At 39.2% G+C, this 24,941-nt stretch overlaps 1 protein-coding gene across 1 annotated transcript in view; it reads right to left on the reverse strand.

Annotated features, from left to right (window-relative positions):
- Window positions 1–15,721, reverse strand: part of RORB (RAR related orphan receptor B) — a 40,831-nt gene extending 25,110 nt beyond the window's left edge. The window contains exons 1-3 of the mRNA XM_058823761.1: window positions 15,682–15,721; window positions 6,682–6,767; window positions 2,285–2,426 (exon numbers count right to left, since the gene is read on the reverse strand). Of these exons, the coding sequence (XP_058679744.1) occupies window positions 2,285–2,426; window positions 6,682–6,767; window positions 15,682–15,721 (268 nt within the window). The remainder of the gene's footprint in view (window positions 1–2,284; window positions 2,427–6,681; window positions 6,768–15,681) is intronic.
- Between the last annotated feature and the right edge of the window lie 9,220 nt (window positions 15,722–24,941).

Raw genomic sequence — 24,941 nt, forward strand, 5'->3', positions numbered from 1 at the left:
GAGACTGAAATTTTCAAAGGTGACAGGCTGATTGCTGTGGAGCTAGGAGGAGTAAATTCACAGCCTGTACACACAGCAGATCACAGCTGATTATCACTCTCCACCCCCATCTCTCTATAAATTCTGGTCTTTTACTGGGCTTGATCTTGGGATCTTAGAGCAGAGACAGTTGTTGATTGTGCTCTAAAACAAATGAGAGACACATCCAGCAGAATTCATCAGAACAGGTATGGGGACATAGCTCCAGAAATAAAGAGTTCTAGGTATTATGAGGTGTATTTTCTATATTGTGTATTTCCAGTCTGTCTGAAATTTGGATCAATTCAGAATCATATTTATTGGCACATGACTCTCATTTAGCCCTTGAGAAAAGGGCTAAAAGTAAAATTCTTCATTCAGGAAAAAGAACAGAAGAAGTAGAGCATAATATGAAAATACAGTGCCAGAACAACAAGGTGACAGCTGCTTTATTTTCACTTTTTTTTTTTGTTTTACATCTAGAGGGTTTTTTTCTTATTGCCAACCTAAGTTTAGTTGCAGCCCTACATTCAGGCTACAAGTTACCTCACACAAACTCAGCCTGCCCCTGGAATCAGTGCATGGTATGCTGCATACCCTTATGGACAATGTACAATGACTGTATTTTAAATAATTTTGAATAATGCAATTGTGTATTTTCTTCAAATTTAGGGCCTCAGCAATAAAACCAATGCTTATCCTCATTATATATTCATTAATTGGATTCTTCAGCTGCTGTCAATTAGCATCCTGCCTCTGCATGATAAAAATGCATTTATTACATGGCTGAGAGGTAAAAATCAAATTAAAGTTTTCTGTCAAAAAGTTCACACAGCCAATTTTAAATTTGCAAGAGCTGTTAGTAGCCTTAATCCTAAACAATCATAAAGACCCTTACATCAACTAGGACAGAACTAAGTGATCTGTTGGAAGAATCACTCCTTTTGTCTCTCTGCAGTGGTCTCTGAATTACTGGTTGGGAAGATGGCACTGTCGGTCACATTAAAATGCCCCTGTGATTTATCTTAAATCATTGGAAGATACTATTTTCAGGAGGAAAGCATGTGCTGTTAAATTGTTGAAATGTTACTTCTTTAATCACCATGAAGAATTAGGAGTTAAGGTGTCAAGTAAACTGGGTACTAGGACCAAAAAGAATTCATGGACTAAAGGCCCTTCCCAGGTGAGGCTGGTAAACAAGTAACTTCAGTGAGGCATAAGACACACTGAGGCAGAAGAAGACCTATTATGGTCCAAATTTTGACAAGTTTATAGTCTGTGGTCCATCTAAATAAATAGCTCTTTACGTAACTTCTCCATCAATGACTCAATTTAAAAATACACATTTTGAGTCAACCCTCTAGGAGAGAAAATTGCTTCCAGGAAATTGAAATTCATATAAACTGCTTAAAAAAATTAGAACATTTTCCTCCAATACTTTCTTACTATATGAAACATGTTTTTGAGCTGGAAACCCCCTGCACGAGGAGTGGTGCCCAGGGCATGCCAGCTGTGGGCAACCTTGCTCCCACTGCCTGCAGCTTTGGTGCGGTGCATGCTCTCAGCTGCTGATATTGGCTGGTCACACCACCGCCTGGAAGGTGGAACTGAGCTCTACAGGGAGCACAGGATCCTGAGATGGCACAGGCTGTGGAGCTTTCCTCTGGCATAGGATATACTTTCAGTACTAAATCAGGAAACTTTCTTCTGCAGACCCAGATAGGGACAGGAGGCAATGTGCAAGTAAAAGAAATGGGGTTTCTTCCAATGCAAAATATTTGGTCAAGTGCACTGAAAAAAAAACAAACAGAAACCCCTAATGATATCAAGGTGTAAATTTGTGTAGGGTTGCATCTCCTTACTACCAGTCCTTCAGAGATCTCAGGGAAATGGATGCTTTCACACATCAATATGATATATTAAGAAAAATGCTGATGTTTAATGTAATACTTAATGTAAACCCACCTCTCCAGAGATGACTTTTTTGTGCTCTGTGTTTTTGATTAGAATAACATATTTCACTTCTGCCTGCCTCTTTTTGCTCTAAACTGACACTGCTCTCCATTTTGTGATTTTCGCCACCCCTGCCCATGAAAATAGCCTTCTTTGTTAAGTGCATGGCAAAGATCGGCTCACAGCACACGCCTTACAAAGCACGGAGCTTCTCCTCTCTCTTTTTGCAGAAATCTACAGGGAGTTTGAGTAAGTCAGCAGCGAAGAAAAGTTTCAAAGGGCTTAGATGTGAAGCATGGATTTGACTCCTTACCATCTCGAGACATTCCCAGGGCAAGACATTTCTGCAGTCGGCAGTGCTGGCAGCGATTTCTGTTGGTTCTGTCAATTAAACAGTTTCTCTGTCTTGGACAGGAATAGGATGCATTGTTCTGCTGACTCCTCCGAAAGAATCCCTTGGGGCAAGAGAGCAGGAAAGACCAAGCATTACCACGAGCACATTTATGTGTGTGAGCATGCATGCAGACACACACACACACAGAGGAGCATGAAAACAAATACAGCAAACCCCTGTTTAGAGCACTGCTACTTATGCTGGTATGGTGGTATTGTATTAAAGAACATTTAATTATAACAAGGAGAACTGTGTATTATTCTGTAAAGAATATAATTCTGCGTTGTTAAAACTAAATTATGTTGCAGAATGCATTTTTACTATGCAATAATGACCCCGCATCATCTAATACTTGCTCCTGATAGAGGAAAGACTTGTCGGAATTTGTAAGAGATGACTTCAAAGTACTTGTTTTGACATTTCTCCCTTTAATGAAGAGACTAACTGTAACTGTAGAGGTAACTGTTACTGGGTACACATAGCATGAGAAGCTGAAGTCTGCTGTTCACTTTTACTTGGCAAATGTTGATCTGATCTGGAGAGGCATATGATTCAGGAGTGAAGTAATTAAAATTCAGTCTTCACAAAAGCACTAGGATATAATGACTGCATCAAGTAAAGCCAACACACAAAGGAGAAAGCAGCACCTTCAGGCACTACCATGAGAATATAATGGCATTTTCCACGGGCTGTTTGTTTAGAAATCGGAGGGCTAGAGGGGAAGTTTATACACCCAGGTAGGTCTTTATGAGCTGCCAGCCTCTACGAGGTGGTGCCAAGAGCGGCACCAAAAGGTGCTTCTCCTGTTGTGGTAGAAGTGACATGAAGCAGCGGAGCTGACAAGAGAAATGAAACCAGGAGGTGAAGAGAAATGAAAATAAATAGATCTGTACCAAAAAAAAAAAAAAAAAAAGGTCAGGAGTATCTGTAGGTCCAGAGGGAAAGTAAAGTAGAGAACTCCCCTAACCAGTTTAGCAACTTTAAATGTTTAAATGCAAGCAGTGCAGGTTGTGGTGGGAAAGCTGAAGGATAGCCTGGCCACTGGCTATGAGTAGTAAAACAGCAGAAATATCATTACTGCAGTTACACCAGTCACCAAACGTGACACCAAAGTGCTTGTGCCGTTCTGGGGTGGCTTGCAAACACCTTGGAATAAAGCCAGAAAGCAAGAGCTGACTTCATTTATCAGGAAAAAAATAGGGCATCTCTGCAGAGGTTGATGGATGTTAACACTGAGCAATGGACAAAGTCACAAGGTGACAGTGCTACAGGCCTCAGCTCACTTGCTACAGCTTGTACATGAATTCAGTCTCAGGTCCTGGCGAGCTGAATGAGGGTGGTGTGGTGTCAGTGGCAGTGACAGGCATGGGGTTCCACCAAATCACTGCCACTGCGAGCACAGAGACCCGCCTGAACTGGGTCGAGCTTGTTCTCTCAGTGATTACAGTGTATCTAAAATATAAAATAAATTTTGTGACTCATACTTTTCAGAAAATAGATGTCCTTTTGGGGAACTCTCAGAAAAATTCTGGTGGAAACTTAACTGATCTTAGCTGACCAAAACTTTCCTGATATAGTAAAACTGCCTTTAATTTAAGACTAAATAGATGCTAATTGCATATGTCTTTGCTGAACTTTATAGCCAGTATTGGTTTTGACTTGTGAAGGTTTTCTGTTTTCAGTTTTAAATTTCAGCAGCATCTATGGATTTCAGAGAAAAAATTAATTCAGTAATGTTAAAAAAACCACACTCAACCATTTAGCATTGACAGTGCTTTCTCCTGCAGTACTTTTTGTTCCCTTTAAGGTTGATCTCATCTCAGAGGAATTTGTTTCTTCTTTGCCCTCCTTAGGAAAAAAGGACCATATTATGTATCAAGGGTTATATAAGAGAATTAATTTACAGAGGGTAATTAATTTTTCTGAGGAGAATTTTATGTTCTCATTCTCCTGCATAAGATCTAAATGTTGTCTTTTAAAATTGAGGTAATACTTTCATTTTATTTTTATGTTATCTTTATATAGATTTGGCTACATTGTTTTACATTGGAATAATTCAATTTTGCGTGAAGGAAGATGTATTTCATAGCTGAGGAGCTAAAGAGTCAAATACAGATTTCTCAACATGGACAACAAGTCTTTGAACAGATCCCTTCAGCCACCACCCACAGCCAGTCTGAGAAGGGAAATTGCTGAATGAACTACTTTCTAATTCATGACAAAACAGTGGTGGAAAGTACTTTGCTGTGGGGGAAGGCACATGAAATGATAAAAGGCTTCTTAGCGAAGAAGCAGCTGCAGAGACAGATGTGATGCAAACTTATTTCCAGGTTTCACCCTTTCTGTAAGAACAGTGTCAGACCTGCAGACTCACTCAGTGGGTCCAGCAGGCCCACTGCACGTGCACATTCAGCATAAGGCAGGCATGCATACAAACCAACAGCAGTATTTCAGACGACCCTTAAGCACTCAGAATATGGGTCTGCCACAGCATAGCTAATGCAGCAACACAGAGTTAAAGGATTTTCTGTTCCTGGAAGTCTGCAGCACCGCCACTGGCACTGTAATTCTCGGATGCGGTATCCAACAGGCTGCCTGGTGCATGGCTCAACTTGTGTGTATGCTTGTGGAGTGATTCCACCCTCCTCCTTCCACTCATGGCCTCTGTTCCTAATCATTTCAGATTTCCAACAAACCGAGACAAAAAGAGCCAGAAATGATGAGTATGCAGGCTGAGTGAATAGCTATTTAAGTGCTGGGCACTTAAATGGACAGCAGAGCTGCACTGCCAGAAACAGTGCCCACCTTAACAGGGAGCCCTGCCAGACTGAGATGCCTCCCAGTGGAACTGACACGAAAAACCGACACCTTTTTTTCACACAGGCTCACAAAACAAGATTAGAGTAATTGATCTGATACAGCAAAACTGGCACAAACCCAATAGGAGTTAAAAGTGGAAGAGAATCTCTTTATCTCAATAAGCAGTCAACTTACTGAGCACAGTGGTATCATCTCCTCTTGAGGCACACACAAGGGCTAGCATTAACCCTCATTATTTCTACGGAAGACTATACCCCTAGACAGTCTGTGGGCTCTGAGTACTGAGAGAAGATGCTCTTTTTCTTCTTAAAGTAATACCCTTCCATAGCTTTTGTGCCAATTTTGAAGTATCAGATCAATTAGTTTAATCCTGTTACATGTGATCATCATAAGAAGATGGTTATTTCTAGTCCAGTGCCACAGTAAGACAAAGACACACTGCAAATTGTTCTGTTTACAATTGTCAATGTTCCTGAAAAAACCCCTTGATCTTTACCAGTATATTGGTTCTCAATGTACTGGCAGTAAAGCATTTCTTTTGCAAATGGGTGCACCCAAATTTTCAGATTTTTCAGCTGTTCTAATACTTTGTAAAGCATTAGCTACAGACTTGTGATTTCACACTGCAATAGGCACCCATTTTCAAACGTCCTAGCTTCTGTGTTCCACGTACAAGAAATCAGAGACACTGCCTCTCTACCTTTGCAATTTCCCATTTACAATTAAAACTGAAATACCAAAATGTGGTATGAAACTTTTGTTTGTGGTATGAAACTTTTGTTTTGTAATTCCTTAGGTAATAAAATTGCAGACAAATTTTAAAATTGAAGCCTTTCTTCTCTCTGATTGGGTCTGATTTGCGTTATTTGAACTAATGCCTGAAATAATATGTTGATATGTCTAAGCAGCAAGTCTTTGCGTTTCCCCCCCTCCACCCCTTTTTTTAACCTCCAATTCCCAGAAACTGCTCCTGCACTAAAGCCTTTAAGGAAGAAGACAAAGAATCCTTTTACACTGCTCATAATGTAAGGCATTCTTTCTTTTTGAGATTACAATTTGGTGTGCAGATTGTGTGAAAGGAGATAAAAAAGGACCCAGGTCACACCTGTAAGCTCTTAAAAAAGGCTGACCAGAAGTAACATGCCAACTGTAATGCTACAGGGGTTGTATAGGGAACAAGATAAGAAATCCACCTCCTTCAAAGCTGATTTAAGGCAGAACAGGTGTGACTTCCAGTTGCCAGCCTCTACTGGTGTCAGCACTTACACTGCACCAGATGTAATTAATTCATGTTTCAAACAAGGAGGTAGCTCTAAAGACTATTTGACAAAATGGAAAGCAACTAGGAAAATTAGGCATGAAATGCATCTTTATCATCAGTAGGCTTTACAGCCTTTGGCACCACTTGTTTGAAAGCTTGTAAGAGTGTATCACTGTACAGAGGTGCCTGAGGCTAATGCAAATGATGATGACTATGCTGTATTAAAATCTCATACCTTGCAGCCTTCACATGTGATGACTCCATAGTGTATTCCAGAGGATTTATCACCACAAATTTTGCATGGTATCACTTCAATTTGTGCTGAAAGAGAAAACAAGGCAGATATTTTGAGTATATAGTTGTATTAATTTATTTTTTTCTCAAAATGAGATCTTTAGAAATAGAGAGTAGATAACCAGCCGAACCCCAACAATACAAAAATGCTTTGTATTGTATGTCTGTTTCTGAATGCTTTTGTTTGGAAAATTTTAAATGCTTCACATTATGTAGTTTCTGCCACATCCTACAAAACTCTTCAACAGTTTAAAATGTCTCACAATTAGTAAGCTTTTTCTCATATTCCTTTTTTAAAGGTTTTTTTTTACTGGTTAGTTTTATAATTATTATAAATTATTATTGCTAATGACAGTCATTAGGGGGCCTAAAGAACAATCTGGATTGTCCTTTCCTACATACTTCAAATATTTGTGACTTTCCATTTTTCTGAGGTAGAGATACAGGGTGTATTTTGATGCCCTTTTTAAAGAAGAGTAGACATGATGAAGTTTTCACTTTCTTCAAATTACGTTCAAGACATGAAGATACCAATACCACTGTCAGAGACAGGCAGGTAAAAGCTTGCTTCATCTTCCTCTCTTCAAACTACTTGCTTTAATCCTAGGTCATTGGCAGGCAAGGCCCTCAGATGGAGTTTAGGTAGCCAGTGGCTATGTGCTGGGAGAGTCAGGTACAGCCTGAAAAATGTTTACATATGGATGTGCTTCAGATCCTCTTATAAACATAGTGGTCATCTGATTCTGAGAAGGAAAACACATTTCATTGTCTTTTAAATTTTTTTTTTGTTAACGCAACTATTTGATTCTCTCAATTACTTTGAATCCTGTGTCTTTCCTTTGATGATGCTGTAAGAACACATTAGACATGTAAGGAAAAACTGTGCCTTTATTTAAGTCAGACGAACTGAGAAGAAATGTTAAACTTATGTTCTCTCCCTTTCATTTTCTTCTGTGTAAGATGCATGCCTCCCTGCTATTCTCCTCCTACTTATTTTCTCCTGGCAGATGCTGTTTCTCCATGCCCAGGCCAGGAACAGCAGCAGTTCTCTGCAACTCAAGTCATCCATCAAATCCTTGAGTAGAAAAGCTTTTTTAGTAGAGCTAGCCCAAGCACAAGGATAGGTAGCTGTTAGTACATTTAACAAGACACGTTTAACTCTAAAATGGATTGAGACAGAGAAACAAGATTATTGTCCAGATGCTAATCCTAAAAAGAGCATCCCATTTCAAACTTGTGGGCTGTTGAAAAGACTAAAAAAACTGGAAACAAACGATGCATAAAAATGAATGCAATTGTAAGCTAAGCACTAAATATGCTTGCACAGCGGATACTGTGAAAATATAATCATATAGCCTGGATTATGCCCTGTTTCTACTTATGATTATCATTTATGTCTTTTAGCAGAAGCCAGAAGTTTCCTTCCTGCTACTTCCTTCCTCCCACCACCTTGTAGTTAAACAACCAAAACTCAGTACTGTGTCCCAGTGAGCCACCACTGTCACACTTCCTACCGAAAGGTGCATTGCATACCCTATTCCTTTATCCTCCTATTTAATGTGGAGGCTTAAGGCGTAAACTGCACAAGCGGAACACTAGCAGGCCCTCTACTTTGTAAAGTCAAGTAACTATTCCCTTGGGACAGCATATTCCAAGGGACCCAGGCAAGAGGAACTTACGGACGGCTGAAGAGAGTTTAGCTTGCCACTGTGAGCTCATTTTCCTGACATACTCTTTCTGATCTAGCATAATTTTAGGTTCAGGCAAGTAAACCAGTTTTAAAACTGCTCCTAATCCATGCTAGAGGGAACAGAGGGAACTCCTTAACAGAGAAGCACTTGCAGTTCTTTGGAAATTTTTCCAGGTTGGTCCTGCTCAAAAACTCCTACGTCTTAAGCCCACTAGGATAAAAAACCCTTAAATATGTGCCTCCGGGCGCTGCTCTTTGTGAGGCTACTTCGAGTAACTGCTCACAGGTCTCTGCCTGAGAGTCATGTAGATGGAGAAAGTCTCAGCTCTGGGACCATGTGCTGCTTTATGTTACATTGACATATGTCAATGTCAGAGGCAGGAACTACAATGAAAATACAAAGAAATCTTCAGGAAAAGACAAGACAGAGGAAAAAAAACACCACAAAAACATCAAGGTACTTTTAATGTGATTTGCATATACCATTTGTAACTCTGATAGGAACAGAGAGAGAAGAATTTATCCTGAGACACTGATTGCATTTAGCACAGTACTTTTTACTGTAAGCAAACAACAATTCCATGCATGAGTCTCAATTACAAGCTCTACATTCATGGTATTTGTGGATCAAGTCCCTAAATGCTAAGGCTTTGGGTTTCAATTAATACGTAAAAAATATTTTAGACTTGTGACTCTTCAGTTAATTCAAACCTTTTTTTGAAAATAACCATTCTATAAATTAGTAAATTCAGTTTTGTCTAGGAAATCACAACCATTTCTTGTTAAGAGAACTCACAGAAAAGACTTCCTTAGGACACGAAAGGCATTTGAAAGTTTGGAAAAGTGTATTTTGCTACTGTCCCCGACATTTCTTTAATAAAAGAGCCGAACAGTTTCCGGATTCCTAACAGAAATCTTGATTGTACAAGCCAGATAAAAAAGAAACCACTGTATTCCCAGAAGAGTCTTGAGATACTGTAATGAACATAGAGCATACCATGTTTCTTTTGCAGATAAAATCACAGGTCACAGACGGCAGAATATTGTGAGTTGAAAGGGACACACAAGAATCCTCAAGTTCAACTCTGAAGTGAGTGGCCTGTATGGGGATTGAACACACTGCCTTGGCATTAGTAGTTGGCACAGGGCACTACACTTTTTGCACATTCTGGTTTTATTTGTCCACCTATGATCTTATGTTATTTTTCTTACTCCCTTCACCTATTAGACCAACAAACAGTTCAGCGAGCTGTATATCTGACTTTCCTTACAGCTATTATAAAATAAGCAGCTTTCTTCTGAACTCCTTAAAAATATAAAATGCATTGACCAAGTGCCACTTCCTAAATACTGAGGGCAAAAATTGAATGAACAAACAATTGTGGAGTTGCCACAATGGTAGCTTTCACCAGCACAGGAACAGAACTGACAAATCCCAATGTGATAAACTTGAAGAAGGAATTAGAGCAAAACTACTTAGCTCCACTTCGAAAGCGTTTCCACTTGCCTTCTCACCCATTTTCCTCTGATACTATGAGCAAGAAAAATGGCTCCCACCTCTTTTCAAGCAAGTCTCAATCTGAGCCCACTTGTCCAATTTTTCAGTAAACACATTGAGATGTACCACTCAACAAAAGCCTGCAAAACCACTATCACCCTTATGTCTAAGAAAACATTTATAATGTTTCTATATATGCTGCACAGTGATTCCCCCCTACCACCAGCTGTAGCATCCTTCCTCAGTACCACAGAGTAATGTCTCTGCAGTATTAATCTCGTATTCTATACTGAAGTTGAAAGTTCTTTAGGACAGGAAACTGCCTCCAGTTTTATGGGACAGTCTAGAAAATGTAATGCCACAATGGAAATTAATTAATTCTATATGACTAGTAATTCTCATCCACCGATGATGGGATAACAACCTGGAATCTAATTCAGTCTCTCATGAAAACAGAAAGTCGGGTGGAATTCTATCAAGGAAGTAAATCTAAAATTGTCTCACGTATTTAAAATGAACGGTTACATATAAAAAAATCAGTAATTAGAAACATCTTAAATAAAACATTAGCTCAAATGTGCAGCAAGAAAAATCACAAGCACACTGCTGGGTTTTCTTTTTTTCACCAACAGAATATTACACATAGACAAAAAAATCCTAAAGGCAGGAAAATGATCGGGTTTCAAAAGTTATGTGGGTGAATCTGTAATGGGAGACCGTTTTCTGAATTCCTCTTGAAAGGAAGGTAAGAGTCAACAAGGCAGTTAATGTGTCAGAGGTGTATTTGTGGGGATTGTCACTCACATGCATGTGATGCCTAACAAAGAAAAACAAAGTTCATATTTTATATCATTTCAGTTTAATACCTGAAGAACTTCACTTGAGAAAGACAGGACTATAATCTCACAGACCTGTAGCTTTGGTTTAAGGGGAAATAAAGAATTGAGGTTTCAGTATTTAGTTCTTGATCAAAAGATGCTAATAAAGCATGCCAGGCAAAAACTTTGAAAAGCAAGTCCTTTCTCTAATTTGTAGATCCAAGAAAGGTTGCACTTGGAAGCATCAAGGCTAATCAGAAAACTGATAGTGAAAAAACCCCAACTGCTTCACCTTTCAAGAATTCCCATCACCCTTTTTTTGGAGTTCCTTGAAAATTGCTGGTAGATTGGCCTAGTTCACTTCCATGTTTTGATTCCTAACTGATTTCAAATTAAGTACATTCACCATTTTTATCTACTTGTCAACTCTGCCTTTTTTATCCTGACCTCTGTAAGTAGGAAATGCTTTTTTTCCTTGCATGTAACTGTCAGTGGAAGTTTCCATGGTAAGTTAGGCTGGCAATGAGATCTTGGCATACCCTTTGCTACTGGAATAGATGTTCTCTAGCTTCTCAGCAAGATGTTAGGTGCTTTGCATTTAATAATCTGAAAATATACAGCTGAGGAAACTACTTATGTTTAGAGCCTCTGTCATACCTCATGCAGTGAGACCTATATAGTTAGCATTATCTCAGCAAGTTAATTAATTCCAGATAATGTTAATTAGTGCGTAGATACATTAGCTGTCAATCATAACCCAAATGAGCCATTAGAGGAAACTGATATGGTGCAGTTAACCCAGAAAAGTAATGTTTTCATAAAATCTCAACACTTTTGCGCAGAGATACATTAAACTCTGACTGTGGGTCTTTGTTATAGCAACAGAGACTCTCTGCAAAGCTGATGGCTCTCAAGTAAGCCAGTACATCTCATGAGCACAGGCGCACAAATCTCAAGAAGCAGCAGCGCTTGTGCATCTCAGTGTTGCACTGGGCACAGATAATAGATGTCATCTGTACGTAATTATAAAAACGTGTCTTGAGATCAAAGTAAGCAATAGCCCTAGAATTTGGATATTGAGAAATCTGATAGATCATTGCTCAAAATAGAAGTCGGGTACATTAGTGAAAAAATGAATGTTTTTTCCAATAAGTACATGCAATAGCCATGCCTGATTTCTTTCACTGTCTCACACTCCTAGCTGAAGTTCTTTTAGTTTATAACAAATATCACTTGGAAGGTTATTTGGTAATATGTTTTCTTTTGCCCTTCCTCTTTCATGACTTTCCAGTGGGGAAAAAATGAACAAAAAGAACTCCAAAACAAAACCCAACCCAATCTAATCCAAATCAAACCATGATGAATTGTATACCAGCTCCCCTTACAGATCAATTCTGCCTTTTGCATGCCTACTCCAAAGACTACTGAAAAAGAGCTTTTTAAAACTCAAACTTTTTTAAATGGCAAGTCTTTATGTAGTTACTCTCTGCATCCTTATTGCGTGCATTTAAAATCTATTAAAACAAAAGATCAAACCTTAGAAATACGTGTGATGATGATTGTAGAGTGATAAAAAGTTTTAAAATTATGTGCTGTATATTAGCCTTTTTGTATATGAAGAAATATGCTGATATCTGCACTGTAAATACATACTTTGGAAGATGTCTTCCTGAGTTCCACGGCAATAGTAATGTCTACTGAACACTGTCAAATGGTATGAAATAGCTGAATATGAGTTCAAATGATTATGGCTGCTCCACAGCTAGAGGTAATTTAAAACTGCTCATATTATCTCATCTTTTTGTATCTTACTGCTACACAGTAATTTTGGGGCAAGTCTGGAAAGAATTATATACTTGCCTTTATATTCACCAGAGAAGGTGAAATTATAAGGAGAAAAAATGAGCACAGTATAACAGCCTTAAGTGCTAATAAGCACTGAAGTAAGAAAAAATGTTTTGTTCAAATACTGTTTCTTTCCTTTCCTAAGTGTAATAAGTACAGTGGATCTAGCACTATAATTTAACAATTTATGAATGTTACATTTGTGATGATCCAGGGTTACAGATGAGATGAGATTTTCAGATAGATGTAATATCTTTCATTAGATCAAGAGATATATTCTTTTTAAAAGAATCACTTTTGGACCTTTAGCTTTTTACCATAACTTAGATAGGAGCAAAGACTTCAAGCCTCTGCAAGGCTGGATGTTTCTCTGTGAAGCAAAGCCAGTTGTGAGCAAAAAAAGGCAACAATTTTAAGAGCAGTGATATAATGTTGGAGATAATGATATATTTTGGATCACAAGAATTTTCATTTTCTGCAGACCTAATTATTTCAATTAATTAAAAGAATTTGTATTTTTGTAAAAAATTTGTAAATTTGTAAATTAACAAAACCCCTGGATTTTCACCGCGTAATTAAAGGATTGGTGATGCAATTTCCTGGACTCCAGAAAAATACTGTACACTTTGTTGCCATGAATGTCAGCCCAGCCCTCAGTGAAACCCTAAGAGATTAGGAAACTGACAAAGGTACACAAATTGCTACCTGGAAGCTCATTTGTTTCTTTAATGTGGACAAAACAGAGTGGCAGAAGTGCATAACAAGCACAAGTGTTCAGGGCTTTCCCAGATTTTTTTTGAATGGTTCACAGGCAAGGATGGCAGCAGAAGAGAAGCAGAACTGCCTGTATCCTCTGCTGGGCAGTGATGGCTAAAACCAAGTACAGCCCCTTGTCCAGATCCCAAAAGACAGAACTCAGGTGCCTTGTCAGAAGCTGTGGCTCAAAATGTGATCCCTGAAAGTCTGTGCTCACAGAGGTCAGAAAGTGCCAAAGGATCAGTAAACTCTGATGGCTCACCCAGCACTCTGTAAATCTGTATAGAAGCATTTTCATTGCCTCTCAATGTGAACATCTCTGTATTAATCCATAAACCATTTTCCCCAGTAATTCAAATTCACAGAAATTATGCGTGTAACTTCAAAGGATGGTACTACAGTAACACAAGTCATTACACAACACAAACTGTTGCCAAACTGATGATTTGGGCTCCACATGTGAGTTAAATCAAAGTTATTGAACTAAATGATCGAGGCCTTATCCTGGGCCCCCTAAAGAGCTCAGAAACTTGCCCTATTCACAGAGAAAAATTTAAGTATATAATATATGCTGAATTATGATGGTATAGTTTCTGTTTCCCTCAGACTCAAGCAATGGTTCTGCTGATACTGCACACCTTCCCTAAAGAGATTATTATGCTAATCCCAAATATTATACTACCCAAGCTATCCTATATTTGACTTCATCAGATCCAATGTTCTGCAAATAATCTCTAGGAGCTTTAGGTAATGTTTATATAAGCTGGTCAGGATGACTGAATAGTGGTGACCATGTTGTCTATGCAATACTCTAAAACTGGAAGTTTGGCACTTGGCCAAAAAATAGCTGCCTACACAGAAAATGCACAGCAAAGTTCTTTCCTATAAGAATTATACTTAGTATTTACTCTGCCAAAATGTTTATCATAATTTCATAATAAAATGTCATAATTTTCATAATATTTACTCTGCCAAAATGTTTGTCATAATTTCACAATAAAAGTTAATCATTTAACAATTAAAATATTTTATAATATATCAGGCATTTAGCAGGATATATTATCTTCCCTCTCTACTTCTCCTTACTCAGAAAGCTACTTAGAGTGTGCCAGGTATTGCTGACCTGTTGTTTCCTGAATACAACAATCCACATCGGCATTCTTTTCCCTTCTGAATAAATGGACTAATGAACTCTGCAAAGGAAGAGTTCAGATACCAGGATAAACACTTTCAGTCCATTTTGCACGTTGAAGCTGGCTGAAATGGTCATGCAGTAGTCAGGGCCTGTTTTTTGTGTCAGACACGCACAGGTCTCTGCTATGCAGTTACGAAGCTGAGCGACACAGAGGAAGATGCTGCAGGAACATGCTGTGCAGACCTGTTTTCCAGGCTGTGGGGTCACACACAACCTTATCTTTCCTCACACCCAGCCAGGCGTTGCTGCTTACTGGAGTGGGATGGAAACGCACTTTAAACCTAATTCACCTCGTAGGGGAAGGAGGGTGTAGTGGTTATTTTCAGCTCTGTCTGTAGCAGCACCCTCTTCTGCAGCGCTTTGCCTCCGGACCGCAGCTGCAGCACACCGACAATCTTTGCAGCCCTCACCTCCTCCCCCTTTACCTGCCCAGACTCATGGGAGCGCCCACAAATTCCCACACTTCCAGTAACACTCAAACCTACACCCGTCTACACCATGCAAAATCTTCAAGGGAAATGAGGACTGCTGCACTGTTAGATTAGAGCACTGCAGCAAAACGAGGGTCTAACTTGAACTATCTGGGGCTTTGTGTGGCTGCCATCACAGTCAAAGGAAACATTTCCAATCCACTTTCCTGCACCACTTTTCTTGCAACACCTTACTTTAGACACAATATAACTCCTACAAGGCAAAATTATGAGTTACAGAAGCAATAAAAACCAAATAATAGTGATTTCAACCTGAAATACTCTGAAATCATTCTGATGTTGCCTTCTTAAAACTTCCTGAACTTCTTCATATTTCCTTATATTTTTGATTATCACTATGGATTTTCACTTTTGCACGTTGCTATTTAAATCTTTGCTCCATCTTTTGAAAAGCATTTAAATCAGCTGGAGATATTCTTGGATTTGCATCTGTTGCTGTTTGAAAAAATGTTGTACTTACCAGCTGTCTACTTACCAATTTAATCTGCCATCTTTTAAAGACAGGAGGAAGAATTAATCTTAGTAAAATTCCAAGTACAGTTGTCTCAAGGGTAGACTTGTAAAATATGTTTAATATCTCCCTCTTTATTTTTCACTGTAATGCCCCACAATGTTAATGAAGTGAAGAATAAAAATATTTCAACTCACCAGTTGCATTAAGTTTTATATTGGTTTGAATATCACACATTTTGTTGTAAATAAATAAGACTTCCAGGAGCAGAACAGTAGTCTCCCTACTAGCCTACTTACTTAGAGTTACACCTGTGCTGTTGCAAAAGTGGAGTCTTAACAGACTGCATTAACAAGATTAAACGGAAGAAGTAATAAGGCACAGACTGATCCATGTCATTAAAGAAGGGAAGAAGGCTTCTGGAGGCACTAAGTAATGAAAAAAATATTTCTTTTTGATACTCTATTCATGTATGCATTTCCTATTTAATTCCAATAATTTTAAAATTTTTTCCCCTTGAAATTCTGAATAAATCCCAGCTTTCCTTTGTCATCAGTTTTTGTTTCAGATATGTAAAAAGGTATGGAGGATTAGAGTGGCAGATGTAAGATGCCAAATTATTATAGATAAAATCCCCATGTTGTGAAACGTCATGAGCCTACATCTTGCCCACTTTCAGCCAGAGTTAAAAAGTAAGTTTGTGTTTTTAGATGCCATGTGACAGACCTGTCTGAGTTGCCCCTCTTGAATCCCAGGCGCCCTTAGGTTGTACAGAAAAGGGAAACTCAGGGGTAAGCTCTCAGTGTGAATCTCTAACAGAGCTGCGCAGAGCCTGGCACTATTACAATTTTCCCCCATGCCTTCTATAATGTTCACCACTGCACCCCGTTTCATGGGCTGCACGTGCAAAGGCACACAGCGGCTGCTCTGCCCCCAGTGCGGTGCAGCCGGACACAAAGCAAGAGTTACACGGGCTTTCTGTCAAGAATGAAACACAGCAAAACAGCATGTGAGAAAAGAGCATTTCTACAAGACAACTATTACATTACATGCACTGCCTCCTACTAATTAATTTTTCCCTTTTGAGTCTTTGTGGACTTCCTGTGCTTTGAAAGAATTCCTCTTCCCATCCCCATTACATATTCCCAGGCTTTTCTGTGGCACTGTTAGCCCACTTCCAGGTAACCTTTCCTTTTTAATCCATTTTCTTGTGCCCTAACCTTTTGCATAAAGAAGTTGTTGGAATAAGTAAGAAGATTCTAACAGTTCTGTATTGCTAACCCTGCATATCAATTTCCGTGGAATTCAGGCCAAAGATAAAACAGAGAGAACTTAATTTTCAAGATTCAGTTGGCCTGATACATACGGAAGACTGCTAATCATACATACTACTGGGAAAAAAAAATCAAAGTTGCCATCTCAAGCCATCTTTGCTTTGAATGCTTGCTTAGTTTAAATAAAACAGCTGAAAGATTTTCAAATAAAGAAACATATGCAAGAGGAAATATTAGGGGAGAGTTCTGAAGTTTGCGCAAATAGGCAGTATTATTGGAGATTGGGAAAAGTACAGAAAACAAACAAATACATGAGCTGAAAATAGTCAGGCTGAAGAAATATTGTCCCAATAGTACAGAAAACATTATTTAAAGGATAGTAAGGATGAGTTAATTACTTGCAACAACTCATTTAAATTTGCATAAGCATTACACAGCTATTTTTTTCATGTCTGTTCCTAGAATCAGCCACATATAGTCACATACATGTGTTGCTCTGGGTTTATAATCTTAAATACAGTCTCCAACTCTTGGCCTGTGGAATTTTGATGAATAAACATCTTCTGGCTTGGTAAAAAACAGTTCACTCTCTATTATTTCATTAATTGCAGCTCTTTGATGTTATGGAGCATAACTTTTCCTGACTGGGTAAATAATTGGTGTATAATTTTCCTTCTGTTGCAACAGTGTTTCATTCTGCTGAAGTACTGATTGCCTAAGAAGATCTTTAAGTCTCACTGTTTCATAAAATATTAGAGTTTCCCATTAGACACACCGCTTTCCTCTCAGATAAAAAACACAGATCAAAGAAATGGCCAAAAGAAATGAACAATATTTAAGTGGGTTTTTTCCCCCTCTTTTCCCTCTGTAATTTGTGTAACTGAAAATTAGTTCTGCATGAGTCAGAAAGAAATAATAGATTGCTGCCAAATAATGTGTATCCTTCTGATGCATGATTTAGTATCAAACTGGTACTGAGCAATGGCTCCAGACACACCAGGTTTCAATTCCAGAACTGCCATTGACTGGCAGCCCAATAAATCTCACTGCATGTCCTGCTGGATATGTGCTGCCTCTGCAGGGATCAGGGTGGGATCTTCGAGACTTCAGGAGCACACTGAACTGCCTCTAACTCTGGGAAAACAGGAAGCTCTTGTAAAATAAGCCACCACAACAGGAACGCAAGGAAAGCACAGATGGCAAATAGGGAGGCATTAATACCAGACCTAAATGGAGGTGAAGGTTTGCAATTAGCACATTGGGCAAATTCCACAGTGCAGACACAGTCGGAAGAGTGCAGGTGGAAGCAACAGGAAGATGCCAGGCCTGGTGAGGCAGATCTGGGTAACCTATCCAGGCAAAAATTCCCATCATGGCAAACGGTGAGAAAGCAAACAGCTGCTTACAGACGTGCCATTCCAAGTTGTGGGAACAGCATCTATGCCTCATGGATAGTGGGAACCTGGACCTGGAAATGGGGTACCTCCAGAAGAACACTTTGGGACCCCCAGGACTGAGCAAACCAGTGAAGAAGAACAAGCAGGATGCCAGAGGAATCCATGCAGTGGTATCTCTTGCTGAATCTCTCACTCTTTGTCTTCTCCCTCTTCCTCCTATTCCTATTGCTGTCTCCACCTCACATTAACAATTAAATAAAACCTGTACTATTGATTTTGGTCTTGTTTGCACCTTAATTCAGTCAGAGGCATCTCTTACCAGCTGGATCCTAACAAAGAGCAGGCAGAACTTAGATGAGGAAATCTATGCAATATTTACTTTTTGAAATGAGACCTGATTTCAAGAAGAAAATGGAAGTATTTTAACTCTTACAGAAATATGATGATACAAGGTAATTTTCAGTTTGTATTTCTAGAAGTGTGCCCCACCGACTCTCAGCTGGAAAAATCCTATGTTGAAAAATGATTTCAAGAGCCAAACAAATACAAAATGAATACTCCACTCATCTACAGCACAGGCTACAGCAAGCTCTGAAATCCATACATTAAAAGCTCCTTTTGACCATGAAGCTGCCCAATGAGCTGGCCTAATAGCCTGAAGCAACAGACAATCTCAATAAAAGGCATCCCCATGCACCTAGCGTTCTTTTTAACTGTTTGAACACAAAGAGATCATAGAATCATAGAATAGTTTGGGTTGGAAGGGATCTTCAAAGGTCATCTAGTTCAGCATTCCTGCAATGAGCATAGAAAAGTCATATTTGCACATTCATGACAAAACATTACCCGAACGTGTTCAAAAGGAAAGAGATTTCTTTTTTTGTATGATAAAGATTTTTGAGGTAAGGGTCTATAGAGAAATGAGGTGGAGTTTCTAGAAGAGGGTGGAGGAAATAGAGTAGCTTCAGTGGGTATTATTTTCCTGCTGTGTTTTAAACTAGCACATTAAGAAAGGAAGGAATTTGACACCACTTTCACTTATTTCTAAATGAATTAATTCTCTCATTGGTCTAATTTGCTGAGCAGTTAATAGCATCTTATAACATTCACAATCACAGAATGAACTACAGAAATGAGGAATGTAAACAATTTATCCCAGTAATTTAGAAAGAAAATAAACTATTGAAACTTTTACACAGAAACTGATTATCAGAGTACAGTAAAAAACTCCCACAAAACTAATAGCATTTTCCTGAAAGACAAATATATTAAAATTCAAAAACTGACTGGGTATTATTTTTTTCTTGCTAAAAACTACTAATACTCAACAACATGGTCTGCTTGATAGTGGAGCCCTGGAAAAAGTTAAAGATAGAATCTAAAATGTTAAGCTTTGTGTTTTCCCACATCAACTGCACCTGCATAAGCAGTATGATAAATTATATAATTGTTAGATGTGATGATTGTTTAGTAATTAAAAATAATTATTATATAACCATAAGAAGAGTAATGAGAACCTATGTTGGAAATTCAGAGGGGGGCTAAATCTATGTATACAATAGAACAATATAAGTTTAATAATTAACATGAAAGTTATATAACGATAGAGTATAAAAACATGATCATTTTGGATGTGTGGTCGGAGTCAGATTTGGGTTGAATATACCCCTGGCACCCAGAGCTCTTAATAAAAAGCACCGCATATAATCCCTCCGTGATTATGTGTTTTTGAATGCTAACATGCTGAAGCCACCCTGTGCAATTCTATAGCTCAGGGAGTCCTTCAGCTTCTTGTAGGTAAAATCTGGTTTGGTTGATAGCTGAGGTAAAAATTATTTAGCTAAAGCAAAGAAAATCTGGCCATCACTTTAGAGACAATAAATGTAGAGAGCAAGATGAAGGCGCAGTGGAATTCACCTCCACCTAGCAACCTTACTCTTTTAAGAAGCAGACACAAGATGCACCCTGTCTTGGTTCTGGTCAGATTGTTACTTTTTTTCAATGGACAAGAGGACCACAGGTAGGACATGGAGGTTATTCTCTACTGTCTCACGTTGTTGCTGGGGGAGGAGGAAAAGGAGTCTTGTCTGGGAGGAAAGGGCTCCTTCTGGCTGAGTGAGTGGCAGAAGGAGCAGTCAGGTAATGCTGGCTTTAAGCTGGAGCGTGCAATTGGGAAACACTCACGTTCCCAAGCACTCACATGTGAATCCTTTGCGCATCATACACACTTAGTTATTAACATTGATCTCATTGCTCTTTCCAGTAAATTGCTCTCATCCCCCTCTGCTCTGTGCTGAGGCAGCCTCCCTCTAAGTACTGTGTGCAGTTTTGGGCATTAAGCTGTTGGAGGGGTCCAAAGAAGGGCACCAGGATGGTGAAGGGCCTTGAGGGGAAGCTGGGTGAGGAGTTGCTGAGGTGCCTTGGCTTGCTCAGGCTGGGAGGAAGCAGAGGGGCATGCACAGATCTCTCCTCTCTTGTGGCCAGGGACAGCACTCAGGAAACAGCATGAAGCTAAGCCAGAGGAGGTTTAGGTAAGATATAAGGAAAAGAGCACAGTATTTAATGGGTATATTGTACTCCTTATCATACACCAGCCTCTGGGAAAGCTGAAAAACACAATGGACAGCTAAAAACCACATTGAAAGCAATGGATGGGGGGGACCTTCACACACTGGGACTTTCACTTAGCCAAGGACACCTCCTTAGCTACCACCAGAGGCTCCACCAATTGAGCTGAGCTGGCCCTGCCCAATCAAAACCTTCACAGATCACAGATGGGATGCACCCTGTGAGGTACATCTGATGAATGTGTTAGGGAAGAGACAGAGACAGTTTGGATTAGTCCAGGTTTAAGCTAAGACAAACCTGTCTGTGGGACTGTTTTTGCTCAATGACCCAGGTGTACGTGGTATCTAATGCAGTTGGATGGGGAAACATGATGTGTACCTGAAGGGAATTTGATTTTTAGGTGAGAGCAGTCTGTAATATTTTGTTGTATAATATTAGTAGCTGAATGCTGTAACTAGCATGGATACTGAGTATGGACTGCTCCAGATACACTGGTCCTGAGCTCGTGATGCAGCTTGCAACCACCTGACAGCACAGCAGCCCTCCTGCCCTGGAAGGGATCTAGGACAGAGAACCCACAGTCATGGGCTCAGTGAGCTCAACAGATACCTTGGAAAGACAGATATTGACTGTGGAAATTGTGCTTGTGTCTATATCTCTCTATAAATGTTTATAGTTGGAAGGTGTAGGATCAAGATACTGATGGTATAGGATATGGGCTGGATAATGTCTTAGTTATAGTCAGGACAGAGCTCATGATTTGCAGTAGCCAGGAGGGGCTATGGCTAGGATCCAGAAGTTATTCTACACCACCTTAAGTCATTGCCAGGGGCAGGAGCAAGGAAGTCTCTTCTGGGGAGAATGTGTTCCTTCCAGTCAGGTAAATGGGGCAGATGGAGTGATCCTGTAGCTCTGGTTCTGAGGCTGAGAGTGGCTGGGTAACATGCATTCTGAGCAACCATGTGTGAATGGTTTGCCTTCTACATTTTGTTGTTATTATTGTTGCTGTTACTGCTAATTTTCTCACCACATTGCTGTTTCCAGTAAATTGTTGTTATCTCAATCTGTTATCTTTACTTTTTGTGCCTGCAATTCCCCTGTCCCGGAATGGGAGAGGAGGGAGAGTGAGTGGCACATGCAGAGTCTCAGTGAGAGCACTAAACTGGGGAGTACCATTCCTAAACCATGCCACACCCATAGAACTCTTCTTCTGCCATTGCTCTTGGGAGTTGTATCAAAAATTATCCAGCTGTCTGGACAGTAGTCTGGGACTGAGAGAAATGGAAAAAAAAAAAAAAAAAGCGTGTTTATCTGTGCAGAGGCAAGAGAGGCAAGACTACTGGTTCAGAACCTCGTTTGGTACGGACTGATGCAGGGTGGCCAAAGTCAGTGAAGCTGTGCCAAACAATATTAATTATATTGACTGTAGGTCAGCTCCTCTTTTCATTTATTCTGATGTCACACAACAGTTGAAAAATAAAGTAGGGTGTTATAAAAAGGCTGTAGGTAATTGTATGATTCTCCTTCTGAAGGCTGCCTATGATATATCCCCCCGGTCCTCACTGCCAGAACTGTGGAAAATTGAGCTGCAGCTTCTAGACTGTGGCCCGCACTATTATGAAGAAGATGCTTCTGTTCATTTATTTTAGGAAGTAGGTATTGTCCTTGGGGAATGTGATCAGATGAACCTCTCTCTGTCTTTTGCTTTGTATATTCTTCAGCCATGCAAGCTCTGATCAACCTGGCAAGTGCCCTTTCGGATGTTGGCCTTCCTCCTTTGCAGACACAGAACAGAAAAAAAGTCTTACTGTATCCTGAAATCCTTGTGATCTGTAAATCTAAGTCTCTGCAGCCCTAGGGACATTTCAACAATGTGAATCAAGTTCTATTACACTTGCAAGCTAAAGATACAAAAATGGTGATGCTACTTTCTAGTTTAAAGAAAAATGAATAGAAGCTTTAAGAGAATGCTAGTGTTTTAATCAGAGCTGCTATGTATGACAGAATATGGATGGCATAATATATATGTGACTCCCCCAATCACAGCAAAAGGATTAGCACAAGAAAATGGTAGCAGGATTTTCTGTCAGCTCTTTTTTTATTCTATTTTATTTTTTCTGGTAAAAAGTGATTGCAGCAGACTGCATGAAGGGGAGCCATGAATAAGAGAGAGCATGCTCTAAAGGTCTATTAGTCCACTGTGCAGTACATTTTAAGTTAAAAGACTTCAGAAATGATAAGAGAGGCCATACCTCTATGTACAGAAAATAAGTATCTTTGCACAACCTTATAACATTGAGGTGACAGGCTTCCTCTGTTGGTATGAACTCTTTAGGTCTTTGAAAAACACTGAATGAATGTTAAGAACCAGGGACCGGAATATCACCCATGGAAAACCTGGAAAAGAAATTATGAACATGTACAGAATCATATCTTTGAACCGCACTGGAAATGGTGAGCTAATAATAGAGTGGTCTAATATCATAGTTTCCCATTTAAACTTGCCAGATCTGCGGGACTTGCTTTGCCTGACTCTTTGTCTCACTGGTTACTTATTGTTTTACCTTCTAAGAAGAGACTGACCACTCCTGATAAAAAAGTCTCTTCCCTAAAAGGGACGACTCATGTCCCTGACATCTGTAAAGAGAAGTTCACAGCTAAATACATGCAGGAGCAAATCAGGTATTTTAGACTCCTACAGTCCAGATTACAATTTGTAATGGGCCATTTTCTGGGAAGCTATTGGTTATTCCCGTGGGTCAGTTTAGTTCTTCTAGTGGCCAATACGATTTGCTCCAATATTCACTGGTTGCCAAATTTATTGATATTTTTACTACGATTCAAAAAGTCAGAAAATTTTTAAATTGTGAGTCACCTTCTGAGAAGGAATACGCTGATAGCTCCTCCCAAGTTGAAAGCACTGATCTATATTACACACTTGATAGTCTGAATATGAATGCCATAGTTGGGACACGTCGAAGTACATCCATTTGCCTGCACAGGATAAACAGCTACACGCCCCAAATTTTGAATGTTAAGGGAAATTATTTTGATATAGCTCTTTTCTTTGTCTGCCGACAATAAATTTCAACTTTCTGCAGCAACAGAACCATTATCTCCTAAGCACTTGGTCTGAACTGTGGGGAAAGCTATGCTCTACACAAACTTGTGTCTCACAAGAGAAGCAGTTACTGAAGTCATCTGTCAAGAAGAGTAGTGACTACACATTAAAAATAAAAACCAAACTAGAAGGATTTATATAAGTTAGGTAATTAAATAAACTATATTAAACGAATGCTTTTTCAAGAGTTTTTTAGTATCTAAATGTAAGCCTTACTCATTTATACCTCAATCAAATTATGAAATGAAACCTCCTGGGTTTATTCCTATAAACGGCTGTAACCACACTCTGCTTCCTATAATGTGTTTTAATTTAAATTCTAGACTCCTTGTAACCATAATGTCTTGTTGGAAACCTAATAAAGTAGGACAATTTATCTGTCAATGATGACAATCACTATGCATAATTCAGTGTGAAACCTCTGTATTTCCACTTTACTGTAAGGAAACAGTAAATTCTCTCTGGGACCTCTTCATTATATGCATTAGCAAATGGTATTTGATTGGCAGCAATGCTGCTTCTGAACTGTACTCATATCATGTCCCTTCAGTTTGCCAAGCCCAAACACTGGAAACCAAGCAGGGAAATGACAAATACCAGAAATATTTCAGTGGGCATCCTGAACCTAATGAATTTATGCTCCATCCAGCTGGAAGGAGAATAGGGACCTCGTGTCTTACGTAAAACTCAGGTAGTTTTCATGAATAAGAATACTGCCTGCCATATTATAAGGCCAGTCAGAAAGAAAGCATAACTGCTGGGTTTCTAATAATGAATCTCACACTCATCAATAATGCACAAAAGAACATCAAACCCTTCTAAAACAACAAGCCCAGAGCTTTGCTGTAATACCTGTGCCAACACTTCTCTGCACTCCTGAAGACACATATTGTGCTTTTTGACAGAAAGAGTGAGAGCTTTTAAGTCACTCTTCTAGATACTACCTCATGCCGGTTTCCAAGCACAGCATGTGAGTAATAGATGCAGAATTTAACAAATTTAAAAATAGTGAAAAAAAGTTATTAACTAAAGATCATCATTGCAGGCAGAAGACAGATGATAGAGTGAGCATGAGCCACTCAATTTACTGTGCTGCT

This window comes from Ammospiza caudacuta, chromosome Z (assembly GCF_027887145.1).
Source record: "Ammospiza caudacuta isolate bAmmCau1 chromosome Z, bAmmCau1.pri, whole genome shotgun sequence".
Lineage (NCBI taxonomy): Eukaryota > Metazoa > Chordata > Aves > Passeriformes > Passerellidae > Ammospiza > Ammospiza caudacuta.